The 23,814-nt window shown below is 32.5% G+C and overlaps 2 protein-coding genes across 4 annotated transcripts; both read left to right on the top strand.

The window, feature by feature from the left end:
• The first annotated feature begins 366 nt into the window (after window positions 1–366).
• Window positions 367–4,852, top strand: LOC125867831 (TORTIFOLIA1-like protein 4). Of its 3 annotated transcripts, none has more exons than XM_049548416.1 (5): window positions 367–1,315; window positions 1,509–1,617; window positions 2,590–3,173; window positions 3,344–3,809; window positions 4,405–4,852. In XM_049548416.1, exons 1-4 carry the CDS (start codon window positions 527–529, stop codon window positions 3,800–3,802), a joined length of 1,941 nt encoding a protein of 646 aa, XP_049404373.1. In that variant the 5' UTR covers window positions 367–526; the 3' UTR covers window positions 3,803–3,809; window positions 4,405–4,852. The 3 variants fall into 3 exon arrangements, with proteins under 3 accessions (XP_049404373.1, XP_049404372.1, XP_049404371.1); XM_049548415.1 differs by having other exon boundaries at window positions 4,408–4,851; XM_049548414.1 differs by lacking the exon at window positions 4,405–4,852 and having other exon boundaries at window positions 3,344–3,967.
• Window positions 4,853–18,271: 13,419 nt separating this feature from the next.
• On the top strand, window positions 18,272–20,738 carry LOC125867834 (glycosyltransferase family 92 protein RCOM_0530710). The gene has a single exon (XM_049548418.1). The coding sequence runs from the start codon at window positions 18,486–18,488 to the stop codon at window positions 20,295–20,297; it is 1,812 nt and encodes a 603-aa protein (XP_049404375.1). The 5' UTR covers window positions 18,272–18,485; the 3' UTR covers window positions 20,298–20,738.
• Window positions 20,739–23,814: the final 3,076 nt, after the last annotated feature.

Raw genomic sequence — 23,814 nt, forward strand, 5'->3', positions numbered from 1 at the left:
CAACCGCTTGATTCGATATTATTGTTTACTTTGATCCGATCAAGATGATTTTTCAATTAAATATTATTATATTTTCGACCACAACCTTACATTTGACAAATAAAATTAATTAATATTGTTCAATTAATAATTCTTGTTAAAAAAGTAGACATATAATAATAACATTATGTGTATATGAAATATTTTTGTATTATATTTATTAATGAAATTTAATTATTATTATCAGGGAATAACAATAATTATATTTATAAGAAGTTCCACTGTAACCAGCTGAGCCATCGTGCAGACAATAAATTCCCTGCCTAACTTATCGCACTACTCCTTCCCACGTTCCTTCTGTAACATATAAAACCAGCTCCATTGACTGCCACATTCACACTTCACTTTCCTTTTTTCCCTCTCATTTCACCACCGCCACTGTAACCGTCGCCGGCGGTAACTTCAACCTTACTCCGGCGATCTACACTTCCGTTTCCGGCCTCACTGTTACCTTTCTGCCGACAGAGTATTTTCCATTTTGCCATCAATGGCGCTGCAGAGACAACCTAGTGATCTGAAAAACAGAGTGAATACTTGTCTCAATAGATTATCTGACCGTGATACTCTCACCGTTGCTACGAATGAGCTGGAGTCTATAGCTAGGAGTCTTAACAGTGAAGGTTTTGGTGCATTTTTGACTTGTATTTCGAGTACGGACTCTTCAGATAAATCGCCGGTGCGTCGGCAATGTGTTCGGCTTATCGGAGTTCTCTCAGCTTCTCACGGGGATGCTTTATCACCGCATCTAGCCAAAATGCTTTCTACTGTACTCCGGCGACTTCGTGACCCTGACTCAGCTGTTCGCTCTGCTTGTGTAGAAGCTGTTTCCTCCATTGCGTCGGAAATTACTCAACCGCCGTTTTCGTCTATTTTGAAGCCGTTAATCGACGCTATTATGCACGAGCAGGATAATAATTCGCAGATCGGAGCTTCGCTTTGCCTTGCTGCGGCAATTGAAGCATCACCTGATCCTGAGCCGGCGGAGCTGAAGAAAATGTTGTCGAAGCTCATGAAATTGGTGAAGAATGATTCCTTTAAAGCCAAACCGGCGTTACTGTCGCTCATTAGTAGTATTGTTAGTGTTGGTGGTGCTTCCAATATGAATGTATTGAATAGCTTGGTTCCAATTACAGCTGAGTTGTTGAGTAGTGAAGATTGGACTGTGCGGAAGGCTGCGGCGGAGACATTGGGACGGTTGGCTGTTTCCGAGAAAGAGTTGTTGTCAGAGTTGAAGGCGTTCTGCATCACGTCATTGGATAGCAGAAGATTCGATAAGGTACAAAATACATGAACTACAGTAAATCTATTTACCATAAAGTTTAGAAATGATTGATAGGAGAACTTCATTACCTTTTGTCATTTATTTTTGAAATGGAGTGATAATAGACTGCTGATCTTATTCTAATCTAAAATCTTATAAATTTATTAAGAAGAATTGGCTTATACAATACTCTGCTTTGAATCTATAGGTGAAGGTTGTGAGAGAGACAATGAATCGGGCGTTAGAATGGTGGAAGGAAGTTCCAGGTGCTTCAGATGATGTTTTGCCTCAATTACAATCCAAGTTTCCACAGAAAGGTAACTTCCAATAAAAGCTAATCTGTTCTGTTGAAATAATTTATTTTTTTCTTTGTAGAAAGGCTTGGGGTTTAAATAATTCTTGGATTTCCTTAGTTTTCATATGTTATTACTATGTTCTGTCAATAATTTTCTTTCCTTCTAAGCAATCATGGAGATGAGAGGATTCAAAAATAGCTAGTCATGTTAAGAAAGAGCATTGAATAGTATTCAAATTGGATTTAGTTTCGAGTTTGTTAGAGAGATTATGTTAACACAAGTTCCCTTGAATGTTGATCGACTGAAGTGGAATCTGAATTCCTCTACACTACGAAAATGGAAATATTGGCTCAAAATGAAGCTTACTGAAGATTATGACGAGAGAGTTATATTCTGGCCAGTATGGTTGAAAATAGGGAGATGGTTACCGAGCTTTTTTACTATTTTACCTGTCCACTCCTGCACAAATTAAAATTTGTGAACTCCTTTTCTTCCTAAAAGTTCTTTTTCAAGTTTTTATGTTCTCCAGAGTCCAGACAAAACACTTGTTTTTTCTGATTGATCATCACATGCTATACACATGCTTAGAAACTTATCTTGTCAGATGAGTTCAGGTCCAGGGAATCTTGGACTTTAATTAACCCTTAGTTTCCATACTTCCAGTTTCATTGATTGAAAATTAGTCCTTTTAGTAACTAAACTATTTCAGCCACATCTGCATCGTAATTACTTTGTTCCAACTTTGGTTATAGTGAGCTTTCGGGCTATTTTCCCTTTTCAAGTGTTGCATCTTTGTCTCCTGTTCTTGTTGCTATTTTTATGTCAGCTGTTACATAACTGTATGCCATGTTTCTACTAGAGATTGCCATGGATTCTTCCTATTTTCATCTTTAAGCTCTTATTGTAAATGCATTACTTTATTCACCTACATTCTGCTACTAAAATTATCCTATGAGGTGCCATATTTACAGAACTATAAATTTGTGTCTCCAGATTGTGTTAGTGGTACCTGTTCTCCAACTCCTTCCAAAAGTTCGAGTGATACAGCTACGGAAACCCCTCAGCCAAAGAAAGCAATCCGCTCAACCAAGTCACTTGCATCCAGTAGTTCTTCCTCGATCACCTCCCAGAAAAATAGTTCTATTAGGTTCCGCCGCACAAAATCAAATGTTACGAGCTCCTGTAAGCTGGATTTTAGAAAATCCCCTGATGCAAAAGCAAAGCACACTGTTTCACAGGCTTCTTCGTTGGAGGTAGCTTGTGAAGAACAGAAGAGTCAAAATCTTAGAGTTCAAGGTTCAGTGGATTCAGTTAGTTGTAGCAGTTCAAACTCAGAAGTAAAGTCAACTCTATTCAACAGACCACCGGATGAGAAGTTCCACAGATATGGTAATTCACAGTTTGGGTCTCGGGTTATTCCACTCTTTGAGGACTACAATGACAACATGGATGTACCTGATGAAAACATCAACGAAGATGCACTCTTGAGTCATAGAGAGTACGAGAATTTCTGTTCTGTCAGCAAACAGCTTGTTCAGATTGAAAATCAACAGTCCAGTTTGTTAGACCTCCTGCAGGTACATTTGTCTTCTCCTTCCCTCAGCACCCCTTCGAACATCATATTTAACTTTTGGTCTCCATTTAGTTGATGTCACAACCTGTAGTCTCCCCTATTTAAGAGGGAATGAGTTGTTTATTTGTGCCAAGAGACACATGCTGAGCTCAGCCTATTTCTTCTTCATTGCAGGGATTTATTGGCAGCTCACGAAATGGAATGAATTCCTTAGAGAAACGTGTAAATGGTTTGGAGAGATTACTTGATGAAATGCAATATGATTTGGCAATAACAACAGGGAGGATATCAGATACTGATTTTACAGGAAGTACATGCGGCATGATCCCCCGTGCAGAATTTTTGGGTCCTAAGTTTTGGAGAAGTCCAGAAGGGCAAATTTCACAATCAAGAATATCCTTCTCCACTGGGAGCCAGGATGTAGTGTATAGTCAGCCAGAAACGTATGCTACCAAGCAGAACAAGAATATATCTTCAGCAAAGCAGTTTAGTATCAATCAGAATGAAGCATTACGTTCTTTCTCTGGTAGAAGAAAAGAGAGAACAGCTCGAGATGGTGAAACTGCAGGTTTTTGTCATGTCAGTAGGCATAACGGAACTTCATTCACAAATTGCATACAGCAGCAAACTTGAGCCTTAGGTGATTGTTTTCTTTAGCTTGACATGATGATTGTTTGATTATTGAAGACATACTTGTCTGTTGTCTCTAATCATCGCAATACTTAAAAGTCTTCTATAATATTATAAGTTTGAATAAATGGTTCGCGCTCTCATCAACTTTTGTAGATTCTTCTTTCAGGTCGTGTTCTGTATCTTTTAATTCTCATTTACAACATATTTTTTGGACTTGATGAAACCTAATCCTTCACACCTGGCTGTACTCATCTAGAGGTCATAGTGTTTTGTTTCCCATGAGCACAATTGGTGGTCAGTTGGTTCTCCATAGTTTACGACTCTTGCTATATTAGTTTCTGATTCTTCACTGTAATGTGACAGTCACTAATAGTTTCCTCATTGGTAAAAATTTGTTTGTGTTTGTCTTAATCTCAAGCATTGATGCCCATATATCAAATAGTCCTTCATGTTACTCTAGAAGGGTTGTGTACACATTTCCTTGGAACACATTCTTGAAGCTAATACAATCTCTCAATCATATGTTGTTCTTTTACAATTATACTCACCGGTTGAAGGTTTTTGTTTGTGTTAGTAACTAAAGATAATTTCTTCTCTCTTAGCAGGTTTTGCGTAGTTTGTCTCAATGCTGAAATATTTGGATAGTCTTTGTCCCATCTGAATCTGGGCAGGGAAACCATGTACTACTTGAAAAGTTCAAAGCTGTTTGCTTTGAAGAGAAGTCCAAGGAATTTATCAGAGACCAAGACAAGTTTTCAATATTTATACCTGGTCATTTGGTTATGTTTAAGGGCCAGTGAGGGCAAGCAATGGGGGGTCTGTACAGAAGCTCTGAATGTTGTTAAATCCTGTTTATGTTTATTTATTCTGCTCTCTGATTCTAATAATCCAATGATTGTTCTGTGAAATGCTATTCATTCTTCCAAAGGAGGAAAGTGCAAATATTAGTCAAATTGGGGCCCTTTCCTATTGATATCGACGACTATTGGATTTGAAAAATAATTCTGTTGATTCACACTAGGACTTGTTTTGTTCCATGGTTGTCGACAAGTATACTTGAGCATATACCATAGCTGTTTGAGCTGTGAGACGATTCATATTGACAACTCTATTCATACATCTATTTGTCTAATGTCTAATCTAATATAAATATCTCGTGCTTGTAAGTTGTACTTGAAAAGAGAAACAAAGAATTGCAATAACAATAACTCCAATAAAATTCCGCAAGTAGGGTCTATTGAGGGTAGAACGTTCACAAATCATACTCTAGACTTGTGGAGGAGTAAAGAGGTTGTTTTTGGAAGACCATTGCCTCGAATACTACATATCAAAATAGGTTTGGAAAAAAAAGAGAAAAAGACTAAGAAGAAAAACAAAGCAATTAATAAGTAAACAATAATAACAACAACAAAATAATGGATAATCTAAACACGCTAACAAAGACTATATTGAATTGCAACCATAAAAAAAAACACTTGTTATTTCAAAAAACTAATGTTAACACCAACTTGTTTAATTTCCATCTCACATCTATCGAAAATAAAATTAGGAACTTTGACATTGTATGTCAAATTATCAACCATATGACATAAAATAACTTAATACAATTTAGTCTTTTTCTATATAGCATTGTTCAAGAGCTACTGACGAATTGAGAGGATTTTTTCTAGAGGTGAATTTGGATGATATAATCCAGATGAGATCGATGATAGTGGAAATGGAGTTTCTCCAATATTTTCATCTGTTTTGGTGTAAATCAAGATTGATAGTTAAATTCATGCCTTAATTATATACATGCCAATTGCCAAAAATACAGTGAGCCCTGAATATAGAAAAACTACTTAATTATACATATATTCCTATCATAAATACTAATCCATTCTACAGTTTAAAATAATTATATATTGTCTTACTAATTAAAAATTTTGTACCAATTTTCAAGTCTGATGCATGTATTAAAGAAACTTGATATGCATCTTGATACTAGACAGTAGATACTTCCTTCGTCCAACAATACTTGTGTCACGATCCAAAAATGGACGTGATGGCACTCGTCTTATCCCATCAAGACAAGTCAGGCTAACACTCACCTATTAGAATAAAATGTGGAAATTTCATAATTAACTCAAAAATACCCCCAAAATCTGATTGTCACGTGTACAAGCCTCTAAAGTATTACAACTAATTCAAAAGAAAAACACAAGTCTCATATGACATTGTTTCTAGAGTAGAACAAGATCATAAATAGGAGTAAGAAAGTCTGTTAAGTTGACAAACAGCTACCTCACAAATCTCCAAGAAGCCTCGGAAAAGAAGAGAATATATCACAAAGGTCCGGGCTAGTGACCTACAAAAAAATGTAGTAGCANAGAGATAGAAAGCATAAACTCATTTCAGATACTTCAAAGAAAGATAGGAGGGAATGAAAATGGGACGAATGTGGGAGGCCAGACAATGCCCAAATCTGGACATGGTTAACTTGCTTAGTTGGAATGTTAGAGGGCTAAATGCCCCAAATAAGCAAAAGGAAGTTAAAATCCTTTGCAATGAAGAAAAAGTGAGTTTGATTGGCTTACTAGAAACAAAAGTAAAGAGTGGAAGAATTGAACAAATGGCTGCTAATATGTTTGCTGGATGGAAGTATATAACAAATTTAGAGAGACACTACAATGGTAGAATATGGTTAAGCTGGAGGCCTGATTACTATCAAGTAAATCCTATTACTATGAATGCTCAACAAATAACTTGTGAGGTAAAGTTTATCCCTCTTTGCATTTCCTTGGAAATATCGTATGTGTATGCTTTCAATAGCAGGGAAGATAGAAAGGAATTATAGGACAGTTTAGTGGTTCAAAGTAAGAGATGCAATAAACCATGGATGGTTATAGGTGATTTTAATTCAGTTCTGAATGTTGAGGATAGAATAGGGGGCAATGCACTTACATGGTCAGAAATTATGGATTTTAAAGGATGTGTGAATGATTGTGGATGGATTGAATTCCCTACTCAGGGGAATAGATACACATGGAGTGATAAGCATGATGATAACAGGATTTTCTCAAAAATTGATTGGATTTTTATTAATCGAGATTGGTTGGATATAATGCCTAATTGCAAAGCAATATTCTTGCCTGAGGGCATCAGTGATCACTGCCCAGCAAAGGTTGTCCTTAATGAGGAATGTAGGACTAGGAAACCCTTTCAATTCTGTAACATGTGGGCAAAACATTCACAATTTCAAGATATTGTACAAGAGGGTTGGAATGCAAGTATAGAGGGTTGTATGATGTATAGAGTGGTGAGGAAATTGAAGTTGTTAAAAAAGAAATTGAGGGTGCTGCACACAAAAGAGTTTCAAAATATAGTTAATGAGGCAAATGAAGATAGGGCAAAACTCAAGCAGGCACAAGTGAAGTTACAAACAGATCCATCCAACATAGAATACCAGCAGATGGAAAGTCAAGTGTACCAGAAATTCAGGGCTTCTTCTTATTTGGCTGAACTATTCCTACAACAAAGAAGTAAAGCAACTTGGATAAGGCTGGGGGATGACAATACTAGGTATTTTTATTCAATTATAAAGCACAGGAAGTTAAAGCAGGCTGTTACACAACTAAAAGATCAAACAGGTGTATGGCAAACTGACCCTGCAATCATTGCGCAACTGTTTGTGGATCATTATGAGGGGATTTTGGGTAATAAGGCAGCACAAAGAAGTCCAATAGTAAATGATCTGATAAGGCAAGGGAAAGTTATTAATGCAGAACAACAAAGTGCTCTAATTCACATATTTGAACCACAGGAAGTGAAAAAGGCAATGTTCCAGATTAATAGTAACAAATGCCCTGGCCCAGATGGNCTCCAAGAAGCCTCGGAAAAGAAGAGAATATATCACAAAGGTCCGGGCTAGTGACCTACAAAAAAATGTAGTAGCAAAGGGTGAGTACCAAACCACGCGGTACTCAGCAAGTAAACCTCTAAACACAAGCTAAGGGGATAGAATACGGGTACTTCTTACACCCCAACCGAACCTCCACAACTACAACCTGCAAAAAATTTCACATAGCACATATCTCAACAACAACATTCTAACAATCACATATTCTCAACAACAAGCTCAATATTCATCAATTACAACCTCCACGACTACAACCTACTTAAAGCCAGCCCAATCTAACAGTTCATAATTCACATAGGACACAACTCAACAACAACACTCTAACAATTACATATCCTCAACAACAAGCTCAATATTCACCAATCAAAGTTCCAGAGAAAGGTACTCACAAGATCAGCAAAACACAATATCAAGTTCACTATATGATAAATATGTGCAATGCAATGGAATGCAATGTCAAGTATAGTGATGCATGTCTGGCCTAGTGATACACAACCGCTGTCTCTCAGTCCAGACCCATGGGGGACATATCTGTCCATGCATCCATCGCGGTGCGCGATACGACCCTCGATAATAGTAACCATCGCAGCGCGCGATACGTCCCTCGAAATATAGTATCCGTCGCGGCGCGGGACACGTCCCTCAAAATATAGTATCCATCGCAGCGCGCGATACGTCTCTCGAAATGGTTCATCCTCTTATCACATAACACTTATCACAACCATGTCTCAGAACCAATGCAAATGACAAGTTCCACAAATAATGAGGAGATGACCATTTTCATAACAATACACAATTCACAACAATACAACTGTGATACAACATCAACAATGATTCAACAAGCCTTTCAACCCAGTTTCAAACATCACACATCAACAATTAAACACATTGCCTTTTATTACCCCTTTTTCATCATTAGAAAATAATCATGTGTACAAGTCGACACATCACCAAGTCTCATTACCCCCAAACACATATCACAAGGAAATACACGAATTTCATACACTTAACAAGGGTTTAGGAATCCACTTGCCTTAAATAGTCGAACAATCACTTCGGGACTTGAGTCTTTCCCTTTCGTTAGGCTCCAAATCAATACAATCTATCCAAACAAATTACCACAGTAAGATTTTGAAACTAACAACACCCACATTACTATGTGTTTAGCCTTGAACCAAAATTCACCCAAATTTATAATCAAGTTCGTAAATCTTGATGTCAATTAAAATTTCAACTATCATACTTTCCAGATAGGGGATGGAAGCAGGGTAGTGCTAACTCTGCATCCGCGGCTATTTTGGCTCTTTCCGGAGAGCATCAAATCAACCGCTTTCATTTGCTTTGAGACTGACCCTCTTCCAGGCGAAAAGGGGAAGGAGCTTTCCAATCGATCACACGCCCGGCACAAGAGAAGAAGTTTCAAGTCTAGGATTAAGTTTTGATACCCTCAAATAACATAATTTTGATGGTATCCACATACTACAATACACCTAATATGTAATTAGGTATCTCAATATATTAAAATCTTGATCACAATATGCTAACCAAAAATAAACATAGAAACCAACTTGTTACGGAAGATAATACGCAGAACCTAAGCTAGCTACAACTTTTCTATTCCACTCATTATCATCTCATCATTAATTTCCTCATCATTACTCATCATGAAACATCAATCCACTGCCATAAATAAATACACCCAATCAAAAATAATTTACATTACAATATCTCCAACATTCTGTAAATATTCAACTCTTCCAACCTACCAATTTAATAATTAATTAAACTCTTACTCCTAAAACTAGTACAGACGAATTAGAGATGAAGATTAGTTAGGCGAATTCTTGTTTTACCTGGAGCGAGAATGCTTTCCTGTGGCGCCGAATTATGCCTCTGCTTCTATCATAAATATTTTTCTTTTCTTTGTAGTTAATAAAAACGAAACCCCATTCTACTTTAATTCATTCTCATACATGGGCCAAATGGGTATATGATATTAATAAAATTATATTCTTGGCCCATTAATTACTAATTATATTAATTATTAAAGAATTCTTATCAATAAAATAACCATAGTTAAATGAGTAATTCAAATTTCTCATTAAAAATTTACAAAAATGATCTTTTAAGAAAGAGCGATGACTAATTTTCAAAATGACCTAACGGGTCATTACAACTTGTCCATCATACTAAAAATAAATGTCCAACAATACTTGTCCATTTTATGAAATCCATGGATAATTTTACACTTAGTTTCTAATTTACCCTTTTCATTAATTATAGTCATTTCCCTATTACATTTCTGAAGACATTGTATTCAAAGGGTGATATAACAAAATTACCCTTCTATTTATAGTTTCTTAAGGGGTGTGCCAAGTCAACAGTGGACAACTATTGTTGGACAGAGGGAGTACATTCTAAAAAGAGCAACTTTCACATATAACAAACATAAAAATCATATTTGTATGTTATAATTATAGTTTGCATAATTGCGCTCCATAACATATTTTATATTTGCTATGGAGTTTTTATTTTGTATAATTCGCTAGATACATCCAATTTTATACGAATTGTTCAGTTTTGTATAGATTCATTTATACATTGTAATTTGTATAATAAGATCTGTATTTGTATAATTGTAAGTGTATAAGACAAAAATATATGTATTTGTATTTATATATACACTTTTCTCTCGCTTTATACAAACACAAACGCATTTTATACATTTGTATACCGAATGGGTAATTGTATACCGAACCAAATGACAAAAAAATGGAATGTTTGTTGCGAATTACAAATAAAATAAACTATGGCTATAANTTACACAAGAAAGAAAGGTGAGAATGAACATCCCAGTTGAAGATGTAGCATGTTGCATGTGTGATGAGCAAGTTATGGAGACTACTGTGCACTTATTTGAGGAGTGCAAATGGACATTAGCAGTGTGGCATGAGATCAACCAATGGACAAGGACAACAATACAAATCAATGGGATTACTAGAATGCTGGACAAAATCAAAGTGAAGCACTGGGTACAATTCAAGAAGGAAATCATGGCAACCATTTGTGGAGCAGTATTATATCATACCTGGAGAGCTAGGAATTGGAAGAAGTTCAAAGGGAGAAATGTTCATACAGGGGAGGTCGTTTTACAGATAAAAAAGGAAGTTATAGGAAGATTATCTTTACTTAATAAGTCTAAGCAAGCACACAAGTGTAGAGATTTTATTCAGCATTTACTTTGTAATTAGTTTTTGATTGGTTGGAGGCCTATTTCTGTTATCAGAATCGGTGCTCTTTTAAGTTGTAATTGTTCTTGGTGGTATGGTAATCTTTTACAGTTGTTACCAAAAAAAATTATAGTTTGCATAATTGCGCTCCATAACATATTTTATGTTTGCTATGGAGCTTTTGTTTTGTATAATTCGCTAGATACATCCAATTTTATACAAATTGTTCAGTTTTGTATAGATTCATTTATACATTGTAATTTGTATAATAAGATCTATATTTGTATTTATATATACATTTTTTTCTCGCTTTATACAAACACAAACGCATTTCATACATTTTATACATTTGTATACCGAATGGGTAATTGTATACCGAAAATGACTAATTGTATATCGAACCAAATAGCAAAAAAATGGAATGTTTGTTGCGAATTACAAATAAAATAAACTATGGCCATAACATTTAATTTGAACAAATAGTTTGCTATTTCATACAATTTTCCCTTCTAAAAATACAAATACATAGGGAGAGGAAAACGAGAGAGTAAGTGGATCTCAGATATATGTAAATCATACTAGATACATGTATCTTTGATACTAGATAGTAGATACATAGGGAGAGAGGCGAATGAGAGAGTTAGTGTATCTCATATATATGCAAATCACACTTGAATATAATGTATATAAAATAAATTACACCTAATTTAACCCACATGTATATGTGTGGTCCAAATACATATATCTGGTGAAGTAAATATGATACGAAAGATAATTTTGAAAACTGAAATAAAGACATCTAATTAGATTCTAAACTAATAAGATTTGTGTTATTTGTCACGAATTTATGCAACAAATGACGTGAGTGATCCGATCAACTCTCTTGTATTTGACACATAAAAGCCCAACTTAAGATGAAGAGTGGCCCAATAATATGATTTAGACATTTTCTAATTGGATTATAATGATGGACCTGCAGGCATATACAAACATGGTCACAAACATTCGAGTTGTCACAATTTCTTTTTTGGGACATAAATTTATATTTTTATGTCATAATATTCTTCAAGTTATGTACTTGAGTGAACGATTTTTCGAAAAATATCTCTCTACCTTTTCGAGGTAATAGTAAGATCTGCGTACATTTTATCCTCCCAGACTCTATTTAGTAAAAAATTGATGAATATGTTATTGTTGTTATTAATATTCTTCAAGTTATGTTATGTGCTCTTATAGATTCAAGTTCAATTGATAAATGGCCAATCGTGAAATTTAATGGGAAAAAAATTGTTTTCTATTCCCTCTGTCCAACAATAGTTGTCCACTGTTGACTTGGCATATCCTTTAAGAAACAATAAATAATAGGGGTAATATTACTAAATTATCCTTTGACTTTATTAAATTTAATGTTTTGATGAATGTGTTAGATAATAATTAGTGTTTAATAGTAAGGGTAAAATAAATACAACATGTAAATTATCTCTTGATATTCTAAATTAGACAAATATTATTAGATAACTATTTTTAGTATAGTGAACAATTATTGTTGGACGGATGAAATATTTTCGAATTGTCACAGTTTTTGTGAATTCCACTTTGGTGAAGTGGACCAAATGTGAAAATGAATGTTAATTTCTAAGCATACGTATAAAGCAAGGCATTCCTAATAAAGTGGTCTCATAAATTTATGGTTTGCAATCAATGCTCATTTACCAAAGTTGGTATATCCAAACTTTTATTCTATTACCCTTGTTCTACACTAAGATGATGAGGTGATACTATGATCAATATTCTAGTGGGGAGCTAGAAGTTTGGGTATAAATTCGGTTGAGTTCAGTAATTTTTATTTAAATAATATATGTGTATTAAAAAGTTATTAAATATGTACAAATATTATGTTTAGTATTCAGTAATTAACACTTGAAATCGTCGTTATAACATTCAGAGCTCATACACTTAAAATTCTAGCTTCGCCTATGTAAATATTTGTCATCATTTTCAAATGAAGTACAATAACTCAATAAGTTATCTAGCTATTATTACATGTTTTCTTTTGTCTCAATTTGTATAACTGATTTTTCTAGTCCGTCTAAAGAAAAGATATATTCAATATTTATTAATAATTTAGTTACAATATTAATTTTATCTTTAATGAAATGATGTATAACCAAACAAATATCTATGACCTATTTTAAACTATAAATTTTAAAATTTCCTATTTTTTAAAATAAAATATTCATGTCACTTGATTACTAAATAATACTTGATTAATATATATACTCTGTTTCATTTTATTTGATTTTTTGTATCAATACTAGATTTTTTTTTTACTTCTCTATTTAACAAATCGAGAGTTTAATTAAAATTTTCTCTATTAGTCTTAGTATCCAATAACTATATAAAATAGTACTAGTCAAATTTAGCATTTCAAAGTATAATTAATAAAATTAATTTAGTAAAATACATTATTAATTAAAATATTTTTTTAAAAATGTGTTAGAGATCAACATGGATCGAGTAACATGAAAGGGGGAGTATTTGATTGCCACTAAATTAATTGAGAAAAGATCCAAACCAATTCGTCATTAGTTCATAATGGAATTTTCACAGTTAATGCTTAGTTATAGGCTTATAGCCAACAATCAACATGGAATCTGCATATAAATTTCAAGGTGCCTCTTACCTATTGATATTATACGAGACTGATTCAAAATTTAAGTTTTTTGTTAAAAGAAAAAATAGAGATTAAGATTAAACGATAAGTATACACTTTATCACAAATTGTGAATTATTAGTGGTCCATACATAAAATAGAAATAGGATTTGTTTGAAAATAATGCAGTATTTTGGAGTTTTTTTCTCGAATTAATTATATGGTTTAGTATAAATATCCCGAAAATTTCACCGTTAAACACCCATAAATTCAAACACCCATAATGAAAAAGGATTCATTGGAATCATTAGCTGTTGTTGAAATTTTTCTGACAAAAGTCAACGCTTTTCCTCTATATCCTCAAAATAAAATCATTTTTATTCTTTGATGAATATAAATATTACTCCTATTAAAATTTTACTACTACAAAAAATTTATTATAAACCATACACCATTTTTTTATTTAGAAAAAAATTAATTTATATCTGAAGATGCATTTAGTGGCATTGGGTGAATAAATATGAGATGTGAGATAACAAATGACTGACACACGAATATTATTATTATTAAATTATTTATTACATAATAGAAATAATTATAATATAATTATAATAAATCATTAAAAAGGGGAGACAGTGGCATGCTTGTGCCAGAAGATGTTTACAATGANTATTCTTTGTTGAATATAAATATTACTCCTATTAAACTTTTACTACTACAAAATATTTATTATAAACCATACACCATTTTTTTATTAGAAAAAAAATAATTTATATCTGAAGATGCATTTAGTGGCATTGGGTGGATGAATAGTGAGCTTTGAGATAGCAAATGACTGACACACGAATATTATTATTATTAATTATGATTATTAAATTATTTATTACATAATAGTAATAATAATAATATAAATATAATAAATCATTAAAAAGGGGAGACAGTGGCATGCTTGTGCCAGAAGATGTTTACAATGAAGCTGGTGCACACAGCCACTTTTACCTTTTTTAAAAAATATAATAAATAAATTAAATTTAAATAATTTTAAGCTTTTCATTTATTTTTAAAAATATATACTTTTATAGTCACATAAATATTATGCTACAAGAGTATTTAAAAGCAGTGACATAACCATATACAATATTGAATTAGTCTTTGAACTATCTTTTCGTCAAAAAATTATATTAAGAAATAATACTAAATATTCCGATTCGATTTTAATTTAATTTTTTTGACCATTGAGCTGTTGATTAAAATCAATCAATTGATACTTGTTCCTAAGACCTTGGCACAATTTACTCACAAATTCACATGGGAAGAATCTCCACGTTATGATTTTTGGAAACTGCATTATAAGTTCCTATTATTTATTTTTTCTCTGTCAAGCATATATATATAGTATATATAATTGTGTGGCTGTCAATAAGGAATTTAAGTTTCATGATTTTTTTTATAGGACCACACAATTCAACGAAAAACAATTAATTTATTTTTTAAAGCAAAATAAAAATAATTTTTGTAATGATGAAGATAAATGACAAAATTGATTCATTATGTTTATGGTTAGGTTTAAAATGACCCCTTTAACTCATGAGCAATTTTGGTCTTCTAAAATTATAAAATTGAGCACTTATGTTTTTCTTCTATATTAAAAAATAATAATCTGGATATTAGATGTTATGGGAACTATGAAGAAAAATAATAGAAAACACCATGAAAGTCTCGTCCAATCTTTAAAATTACAATCCAAAAATTGCACCAAACACCAAAAATAGATAGTTTCTTTTTACAAAATTTGCATCGATCTGGCTCTAAAAATTAAGCGAAAATCACAGAAATCGTAAAAACTACAATTACAAATTCATGTGTTAAATCTTTTCTTGTAATAAATATTGTTAATCTGACGATAAGATAAGATTAAATTATTTCATTTAGACCAAACATATTATCACCGTGGCAAATTTAAAGAATCAAAATTGCTCAATCATATATTTAAAAAGTCATTTTGAACATATCCCAAACTTAAGGACCTGTTTTTTTCTTTAAAAAAATCATTTTCTTGATGTTTCTCTCTCTTTTTTTTAAGCTGATTTTTTTTTGAACTTTTGTAGAGGGTTGCGTAGCTAGCCTTCCAAAGCCAGCAAACATGCACCAAATCATGGAATAATTGATCCATTTTTTTTTTTTAAAAAAATCGAGTTAGCTTCCGCGCATTACATTATACTTTTTACTTTCTACCACCAATCATACTAGATAACTTTATTTATCGAAATTATAACAAATAAAAAAAAATCACTTAATATTTTCCGCCCTCTACTGGAATTTGAACCCGTAACTGATCAATTCAAGTAGAAAGAAGAAAAGAAAGACTAGACATGTACCAATAATTCCAAAAAAGAAAAAGAAAAAAGAAGGAAAATTATAAGTTGATTACATGCTAATAAAGTGATAAAGGTTACACCTAATAAACACTAAACATCTATTAAAAAAACCAATTGATATAGCTTCAAGTTTTAACATAACCGTATATCAATCCAACTTTTTTAACAAATAAAAAAGTGAAAATGTCCGAAAAATAAATTAAACGAGAGATACTAGAAAAGAATCAATGGTAACGAAAAATAATAAAATCGTTACTATCATTAGTTTTATATCAATAAAATTTAATTCTTCGTTCCATCATCCGTCTCATCTAATGTTAATTAAATGTCAAAAAAGATTGTCACTTTTTACAATATATGATAAGGTTTAAATATAATCCAAATAATTATAATTTATAATTGTGAATAGATAAGATTGAGAGGAAAATAGCTGGTCTAAATTGGCAACGTTAGCTTTTTTGTTCATTTTCACTCACGTTCTTTTGTTCTCCACCGGCTTAATATTAATTTTAATAATAATGAAATAAAATGAATATACTATATAGTATGCCAATTAATAATAATGGTATTTAAAATATTGCTTGTAAGTTGGAAGCAATTGGTTGGTTGATTTTGGAAGTGAAAGCAGCCATAAATTAAATTCCAAGTGGAGTGATTTAATAGTTCTCTTAAATATATTACTTGTATTATTGGCAAAGTACGATTAATAATAGGAAAAATTAAAGCTAATTAACGATAAAGCTTTGAATAAAAACCATCGGAAAGTTCCCAGCTGGCTGGCTGCGCGTGTGAACCAAATTCTTGGACTAGTTTTATTTTTTTTCATTCTCGAGCTTAAACTTGAGAATTCTGATTAAAAGTGTATTTGGTATAGAGGAAAATATTTTTCTTATTTTTTTTATATTTTATTGGATAAAAGTTTTGAAAAATATTTTCTATAGAAAAACATGTTACTTAAAAATAAGGAATATGACCTTTTTAATAGAAATAAGAAAAAATATTATTTTTTACCCAAAAAAAAGAAAAATAAATTTATAAGTGACATTCTATGTTTATTGTATCCTCTGCACCTTTCCAATGCCGCCAACCCCTGCTCCTTAACTATTCTAATCGCGTCCTCGCCGTGGCCCCACTTCCACCCTTTTCCACACTTAAAGTGTTTTCTTAGATTACATATAAATTGCTTTTGAAATAACATTTTTTTATTTACTTATTAAACACTATAACTTAAGTAAAAATCAACTTGTATCTAAGAAAATATTTTCTAGAAAAATAATTTCCATGAAAAATATTCTCCTTTCATGTGAATGAATCTCAACCATATTACTAGTTTTCACTTTGCTCATGCCCTCTTGAAGAGGAGGGGCTACACCTTTTAATGATTTTATAGCATGAATTTGAGCAATCGAGATGTTAAAAGAGGGTATCCAAAATCATATAGAATACAAAAATGAAGAAGTAATAAAACAACATAAATTGAAAAAAAAAATACCTTCTCTATTCTAATATTTATGATATGAGTATCTAACATATACTATAAATCAAAATAATTTACAATTTTAACTATTTAATAGATAAGTAAAAAGTTGAAACAACAAGCAAAATCATTTGACTTAAAAAAATTAACAATGGAACAAAGGAATAATAATACACGTTATATCCCTAATTACTTGTCTACTTTTGAATTAACACACCTATTAAGAAAACAATAATTGACATAGTAAGTTTATCATTTTACCCCTATTAATTATAAAGTGAATGAATTAAAAACTTAAGATTTTCAAAAAAAATTACTTTTTCAAAGTAATTAATTGAGGGTATAATAGGTGAAAAATATTGTCCTTTCTTGATTTGTCAAAATGAACAAGTAATTAGGGACATCTAGAAAAGGAAATATGGACAAATAATTAGGGACAGAGGGAGTATATATTAGAAAGTGAAAATAAGGTTTTTCTTCAGTGATCGTAGTAAAGTGATAAATACTTCTTTATCCTTAATCAATTCGGGTTTGAGTTCCCGTAGGTCCGAGTAAGGAGAGCTTTAACTCCCAATGTGTAACTTCCCTGCATAAATTTGAATTTAATCGAGCTTATATATGAATATCGAACCCCGAATAATTCATACACGCGCTATGCCATCTCAAATCCAAATAAACAGCTACAAAGCAGCCATTTTTACTCTTTTTCCTTTTCTAGTACTGTCTTTAACAACAGTAACCAAATATTTTTTTAGTATTAGTATAGAGTAAAATATTCTTCTTCTTCTTCTAAACGCGTAGATCAGTAGTATATCTCTCCGACATTACTAAAGATTACACAAAAAAAACTTTGATAATAATAAAATCACTGTCGGCACCCACAAAAAACCAGCAAAAACAAGAAAAACAATCAAGAACCAAGAACCAAAAACTCCTTCAAATTCAATTTTTTCCTTATTAGATCTGCAAAAATAAACAATCTTTGACACCCCTTTTACTTACAGATCCAAAAATCTGCAAAAAAAAAAAAAAATCAAGAAAAAAAAAATGGATTCTTCAGAGCAACGTCGTAAGAGGAAAAGGATTTTCAGACCATCTTCTCCAACAGCAACTATTGTTTATTTCTTCTCTGTAAGGTCTTTTGTTTTATGTTTTAGTTTTTTTATTTTTCTTTTCCTTCTTTCTTATCAGATTCCTTTTAGTTCCTCTGTTTTTCGACCTGTTTTAGTTGTTTCAAGATTGTCTTTACTGTCGTCTTCTTCTGATTTTTTGTCTACTTCACAATCATTTCAAGATTTTGGTAGTAGTTCCTTATTGCATTTACAAATTGAGGGTCGGGTTTTGTTTCCTGATCATGTTTTGTTGTTGGTGAACAAAAATGATTTATTCAGTAAAAATACGAACTTTGAGTGTGTTTATGGTAGAAATAGTACTGGTGATGATGTTGGTGTTGTAAAGGAGAAATCTTTTTCAGTAGATGTTTATGGTGAATCTGAATTTGGGGTTCTTGTTAGATGCCCACTTCCTCCTGTTAATTATTCAGCTGTGGTGAATTTGAGGAAGTTTAGTGGAAATGGGCTGTGGAAAGAGAGTAATCAGACAGTTAATTCTTGGGAAAATGTGGCTTATGCTGCTACTTTGGATGGGAACACAGTAGTTGTGTTTGTGAAGGGATTGAATTTGAGGCCTGATAGAGAATCCGATTCGAGTCAGTTTAGTTGTTATTTTGGTTTGGGAAATTTTGAAAAAGAGGGAAGATTTGCACTTAGGACAAAGGCTATTACTGCTGCTCAAGAGGTTGTGAGGTGTGAATTGCCATTGAGTATTAGGAAGAATCCTGAGAAGGCTCGAGGGATACGAATAACTATTGGTATGTTGCCTCATATTCATGCTAAAGCTCATGAACATGTGCTTTTGCCTTCGGTAGCTAAGATTACTGAATTGAAATCCGAGGGAAGGGGGAATGTTGAAAATGGAAAGTATGATCTTTGTGTGTGTACTATGGTGTGGAATCAAGGTTCAGCGCTTCGTGAATGGATTACGTATCATTCTTGGCTTGGAGTTGAGAGGTGGTTTATTTACGACAATAATAGTGATGACAATATAAAGGATGTGATTGAAGAGCTTGAGACAGAGAATTACAATGTCACACGACATGTTTGGCCGTGGATCAAGACTCAAGAAGCAGGTTTTTCGCATTGTGCTCTTAGAGCGAAGAAAGAATGTAATTGGGTATCGTTTATGGATGTGGATGAGTATTTCTACTTTCCGTATTCTACTCCAGGGCATCAAAGTTTGAGAAGCACAGGTTATGCGGGACAGGATTCCCTTCGATCCCTCGTGGCAAATGTATCATCATCGTCACCAGGAATTGCGGAGATCAGAACAACTTGCCATAGTTTTGGACCGTCTGGTCTGAATTCAGCTCCCTCTCAGGGTATCACTGTCGGATATACTTGTCGTCTTAAGAGCCCCGAGAGACACAAATCAATCATACGTCCCGATGCTTTGGACACCACTCTCCTCAATGTGGTGCATCATTTCCACTTGAGGAAAGGATTTAGGTACATGAATTTGCCACAAAGTACTGCAGTGATAAACCACTACAAATACCAAGTGTGGGACGTTTTCAGGGCGAAATTTTTCAGACGAGTAGCTACATATGTCGTTGATTGGCAGAACAATCAAAATGAAGGATCCAGGGATAGAGCACCTGGTTTAGGGACAGAGGCCATTGAGCCACCGAATTGGCCATTACAATTCTGTGAAGTTTGGGATACCGGCCTCCGAGACTTTGTTTTGTCAAACTTTGCTGATTTATCAACTGGTTTGTTGCCTTGGGAGAAGTCTTCTTTCTAATCACTGAATCCCGATGACTATCGTAGAGAAAGGAAGTCTAGAAGCTAGGACTTTATTCTCCTTTGGACACGAACACTATTCCGTTCTCAATGGAAATACGCCTTAAAGATTGAACAACAATAAGAGAACTCAACGTTCAATCTAAGCTAGGGAGCTTGAAAAAAAGGCCCGAAGCCAATCCCAGGGAATAGTAAAGCTTCGTAGGGTCTTTCTGTCCAGGTGCAAGTGCCTTTGTAAAGAAGACGATCACTATAACATTCAATTCTTTCTTCATTCCATCACGATTGTATCGAACTTCCCTTAGCTTTTGTAGACAAAATATTTACACAATAGCTTAGAATAGGAATTTTTTCCTTCTTTTTTTTGAATATATTTGTAATCATTCTACAGTGTAACATGATATTTTTCATTAAATGAGATCTACTCAGTCAATTCTTTTATTATTATTCTTAGCATTGAACCTTGCCTTATTCTACCCTCCATTTTTGGGTAACTTTTAATTAGTAACATGACATAATATCTGGAAAATGTCAAGCAAAAACTATGAACGCCATGAAGTAACAAGTATAAAGTGTTTTCGTCTCATTTGTCCTAGTCTTGATGTCGGAGTTTACTTGGTACTTGTCACTGGTTAGAGCTGACAGGTATCCCGTGAACTTAGTCACTTGAAATTTGAACTAGATAAATGTGAAATTGGTGATTACCAAAACAGAAGCAGAATTCTCCAAAAAGTTTCATCCTCTTGACAATCAACATATTATACACCAACTTCCATGCCCAATTTTCTTGTTATAATAGTCTTGTAATAAGCGCAAAACATAGAAGTAGATTCAAAATTTAAACTTTATGAGTTCAAGTTCAAAATTTTACCACATGCTTTGACACGTATAGATAATTTGAACTAAAACTATTGAGACTTCCCATTTTGATTTTTAAGTTATTAAAAAACTCTGGATCACCAATAAGAAATGAAGAACAAATAGTAGTAGAAGATAATAATTTGACATGACATATATAAAATTGGACACATAGAATTAGATAAGGATTTGCTTTAATAAATCATATGAAGTAATCTTGGAATATCCAAAATCCTTCAAATTGAATACAAAGCATTATTCATAAAACAACATAATAAGCCAATAATTGGCAGTAATTTTTTTACTAATTAATTAAAAATTAGGTTCACAAAAACAAGTATTAACCCCTTCAACAAACAAACAACCACCACTTTTATAATTTGCCTCAATACAAGCTGCATTACAATCTGGAAAATCAGAACATCTTCCTAAATTAATAGCTTTCTTAATAGCTTCAGTACCTGAAATCAAAATTAGAAGAGCCAAATAAAACAATCCAATTAGTAAAACTGATCTCTTAGTGGCCGCCATTTTTGTTGGATATTCAAAGACTTCTAGACTGACACGCTTCTGATCGTCTATAATGTTTAATATATCAATTATCATGTATGTCTAGGAAGGTCTATTTATATATAAAAAAAATGTATTCTCTAGAAATGTCTTTGAAATTATGTATCTTGAAACTGATTATGTTTCATATTTACTTTGTTTATTACTTCCTATGATGCTATTCTAATCTACATTGATTAGTTGTCAACTGTGATTGTTAGTTGTTACAGTAAAATAATCAGCATCTTATTATTTTAAAAGTTGGAAGTTGAAAAATTGAAAAATTGAATTATCAAAATTTCAATTTAATAGTGAATAATTATTTTACCTTTCAATTAATCATTACTCCCATAACAATTTAGAATGGCTCTATTCCATCGTAGTTAGCCAAACATATCGAGATCCATAAGAACAATCGGGTGGTCGAAATTCTGATACTACGGATATAGTTGAGTAAAAACTAAGGGGTATTTTGAGGACAACATCAATCTGTGACATAGATGCCGACATTGATGAATCGAACCTATAGCAATGCCGTTCTCCTTGCCCGCCCCATCCGCTCTTAGTCAGCTAACCAAGAATCACAGCAATTTTCCCTTTCATTCGGATTTCCCTTCTGAGATTGGTTTTCCCTCCGCTTTAAACGTCTTTTTCCCTCCTGTTCATCCTGAACTTTTGATCCTATGTCGTCCAGCTTTCTTGGTGTTGTGGGTCTCAGTCTTCTAATGTCAGCTTTGTGGCAGGCCAATCGATCTCTGCTTGATCGGCCCAAACTGTATGATCGATCTAATGAAGATTCCCATGTAGATCTATGAAAAGCCGAACCAAATGGGAAATTATATATATATATATATATATATATAACTAAATCGATGTATGCCTTATTATATCTATAATTAATTTTTAATTCAAAGTTATTTCTTGAACTTTTTATGTGATTTTTCATGTTGGTTTGAATTTTGATCATAGGCATTTCTATTTTCCAACCTTTCTAATTCTAAAATGTAATTCTTTTTTAATTTTTTATTTACTATATGAGATCAAACAATTAGAAAATATGCCACAAAATTTACCTTTTGAACACTTTGGTAATATCTAATGTTACAAAAAAATATTGAGGAGATATTATAGGTGAAGAGCTCATCAACATCAAGCTCTTGTTTTTTAGTCCTGTTCAAAATAGAATCGAAATCGAAAATTAAATAGTAATAAAAGATGAGAATTTGACCAGGGCCGACTGAACAACATTGGGGGTCTAAAGTGAAACTTAAGAGAGGGGTCCTAATATTTTTTTTAATCATATATACTTTAATTTAAAATTACTTTTCTAGCTATTTTAGATGCAAAACATCAGGTACTGTTTTATAATCAATTTGTTTTAATAATTCCTTTATAAATGATAATATAGCTAATTCATTCGATCTCTCTTAAGACAATGTTAATCTTAAAGAAGATTTAATCAATTTTAATTTCAAAAAAACTTCTTTCAGCTGAGGTGGTTACAGGAACTATTAACATAATTCTATAAGCAATATGTGTATTTGGAAATAATCAAGTCTTTTTTATTTGATTTAGTATTTCCATTAGATCATTGTCTTCTACTTGTATTATTTCCCTTAACACTTTTAGTTCAAAAATCAAATCTAAACCATCAATATCAGAATAACTATTACGTGTTAAAAAAAGTTCAAGGTTAAGACAATATCTTTTAAATTCTCATCATCTAGTGATCTCAATATTTTACCACTAAATAAGAAATTAAAAATATTTTCATATGTTTTTCAATTGGTTCAAATCTATTTTGAAGTGAAAAAATAGTTTGATCTACTCTATATATATAAAGCAATCAACTCTAAAAGATTCTTCAAGTGACTTTGTGATATCGCTATCCATGTTTTCATCAAATTGTTTCTTACGAAATTCAGGTTTATTTTCATCTCATATGCAATTTCCTTAGTAGAAATCATAACACTCATCAAATAATTTAAAAATAACATATATAAGTAATTATTTTTTTTAAATGGAGCCCCCAAAATATATGAGGCCCCAAGCGATGACTTTAGTTGCCTAGGGGTTAAGATGACCCTGAATTTGACATGACATCAGTTAAA

This window comes from Solanum stenotomum, chromosome 6, assembly GCF_019186545.1.
Source record: "Solanum stenotomum isolate F172 chromosome 6, ASM1918654v1, whole genome shotgun sequence".
In the NCBI taxonomy this organism is placed as follows: domain Eukaryota; kingdom Viridiplantae; phylum Streptophyta; class Magnoliopsida; order Solanales; family Solanaceae; genus Solanum; species Solanum stenotomum.

What these genes read in the sequence shown, in the direction of transcription:
- LOC125867834 (XM_049548418.1), top strand. Translation starts at nt 18,486, where the DNA reads ATGGATTCTTCAGAGCAACGTCGTAAGAGGAAAAGGATTTTCAGACCA.
- LOC125867831 (XM_049548416.1), top strand. Translation starts at nt 527, where the DNA reads ATGGCGCTGCAGAGACAACCTAGTGATCTGAAAAACAGAGTGAATACT. An exon ending in ATAGCAGAAGATTCGATAAG is followed by an intron (nt 1,316 to 1,508) that starts GTACAAAATACA and finishes TTGAATCTATAG; the next exon opens with GTGAAGGTTGTGAGAGAGAC. An exon ending in GTTTGTTAGACCTCCTGCAG is followed by an intron (nt 3,174 to 3,343) that starts GTACATTTGTCT and finishes TCTTCATTGCAG; the next exon opens with GGATTTATTGGCAGCTCACG.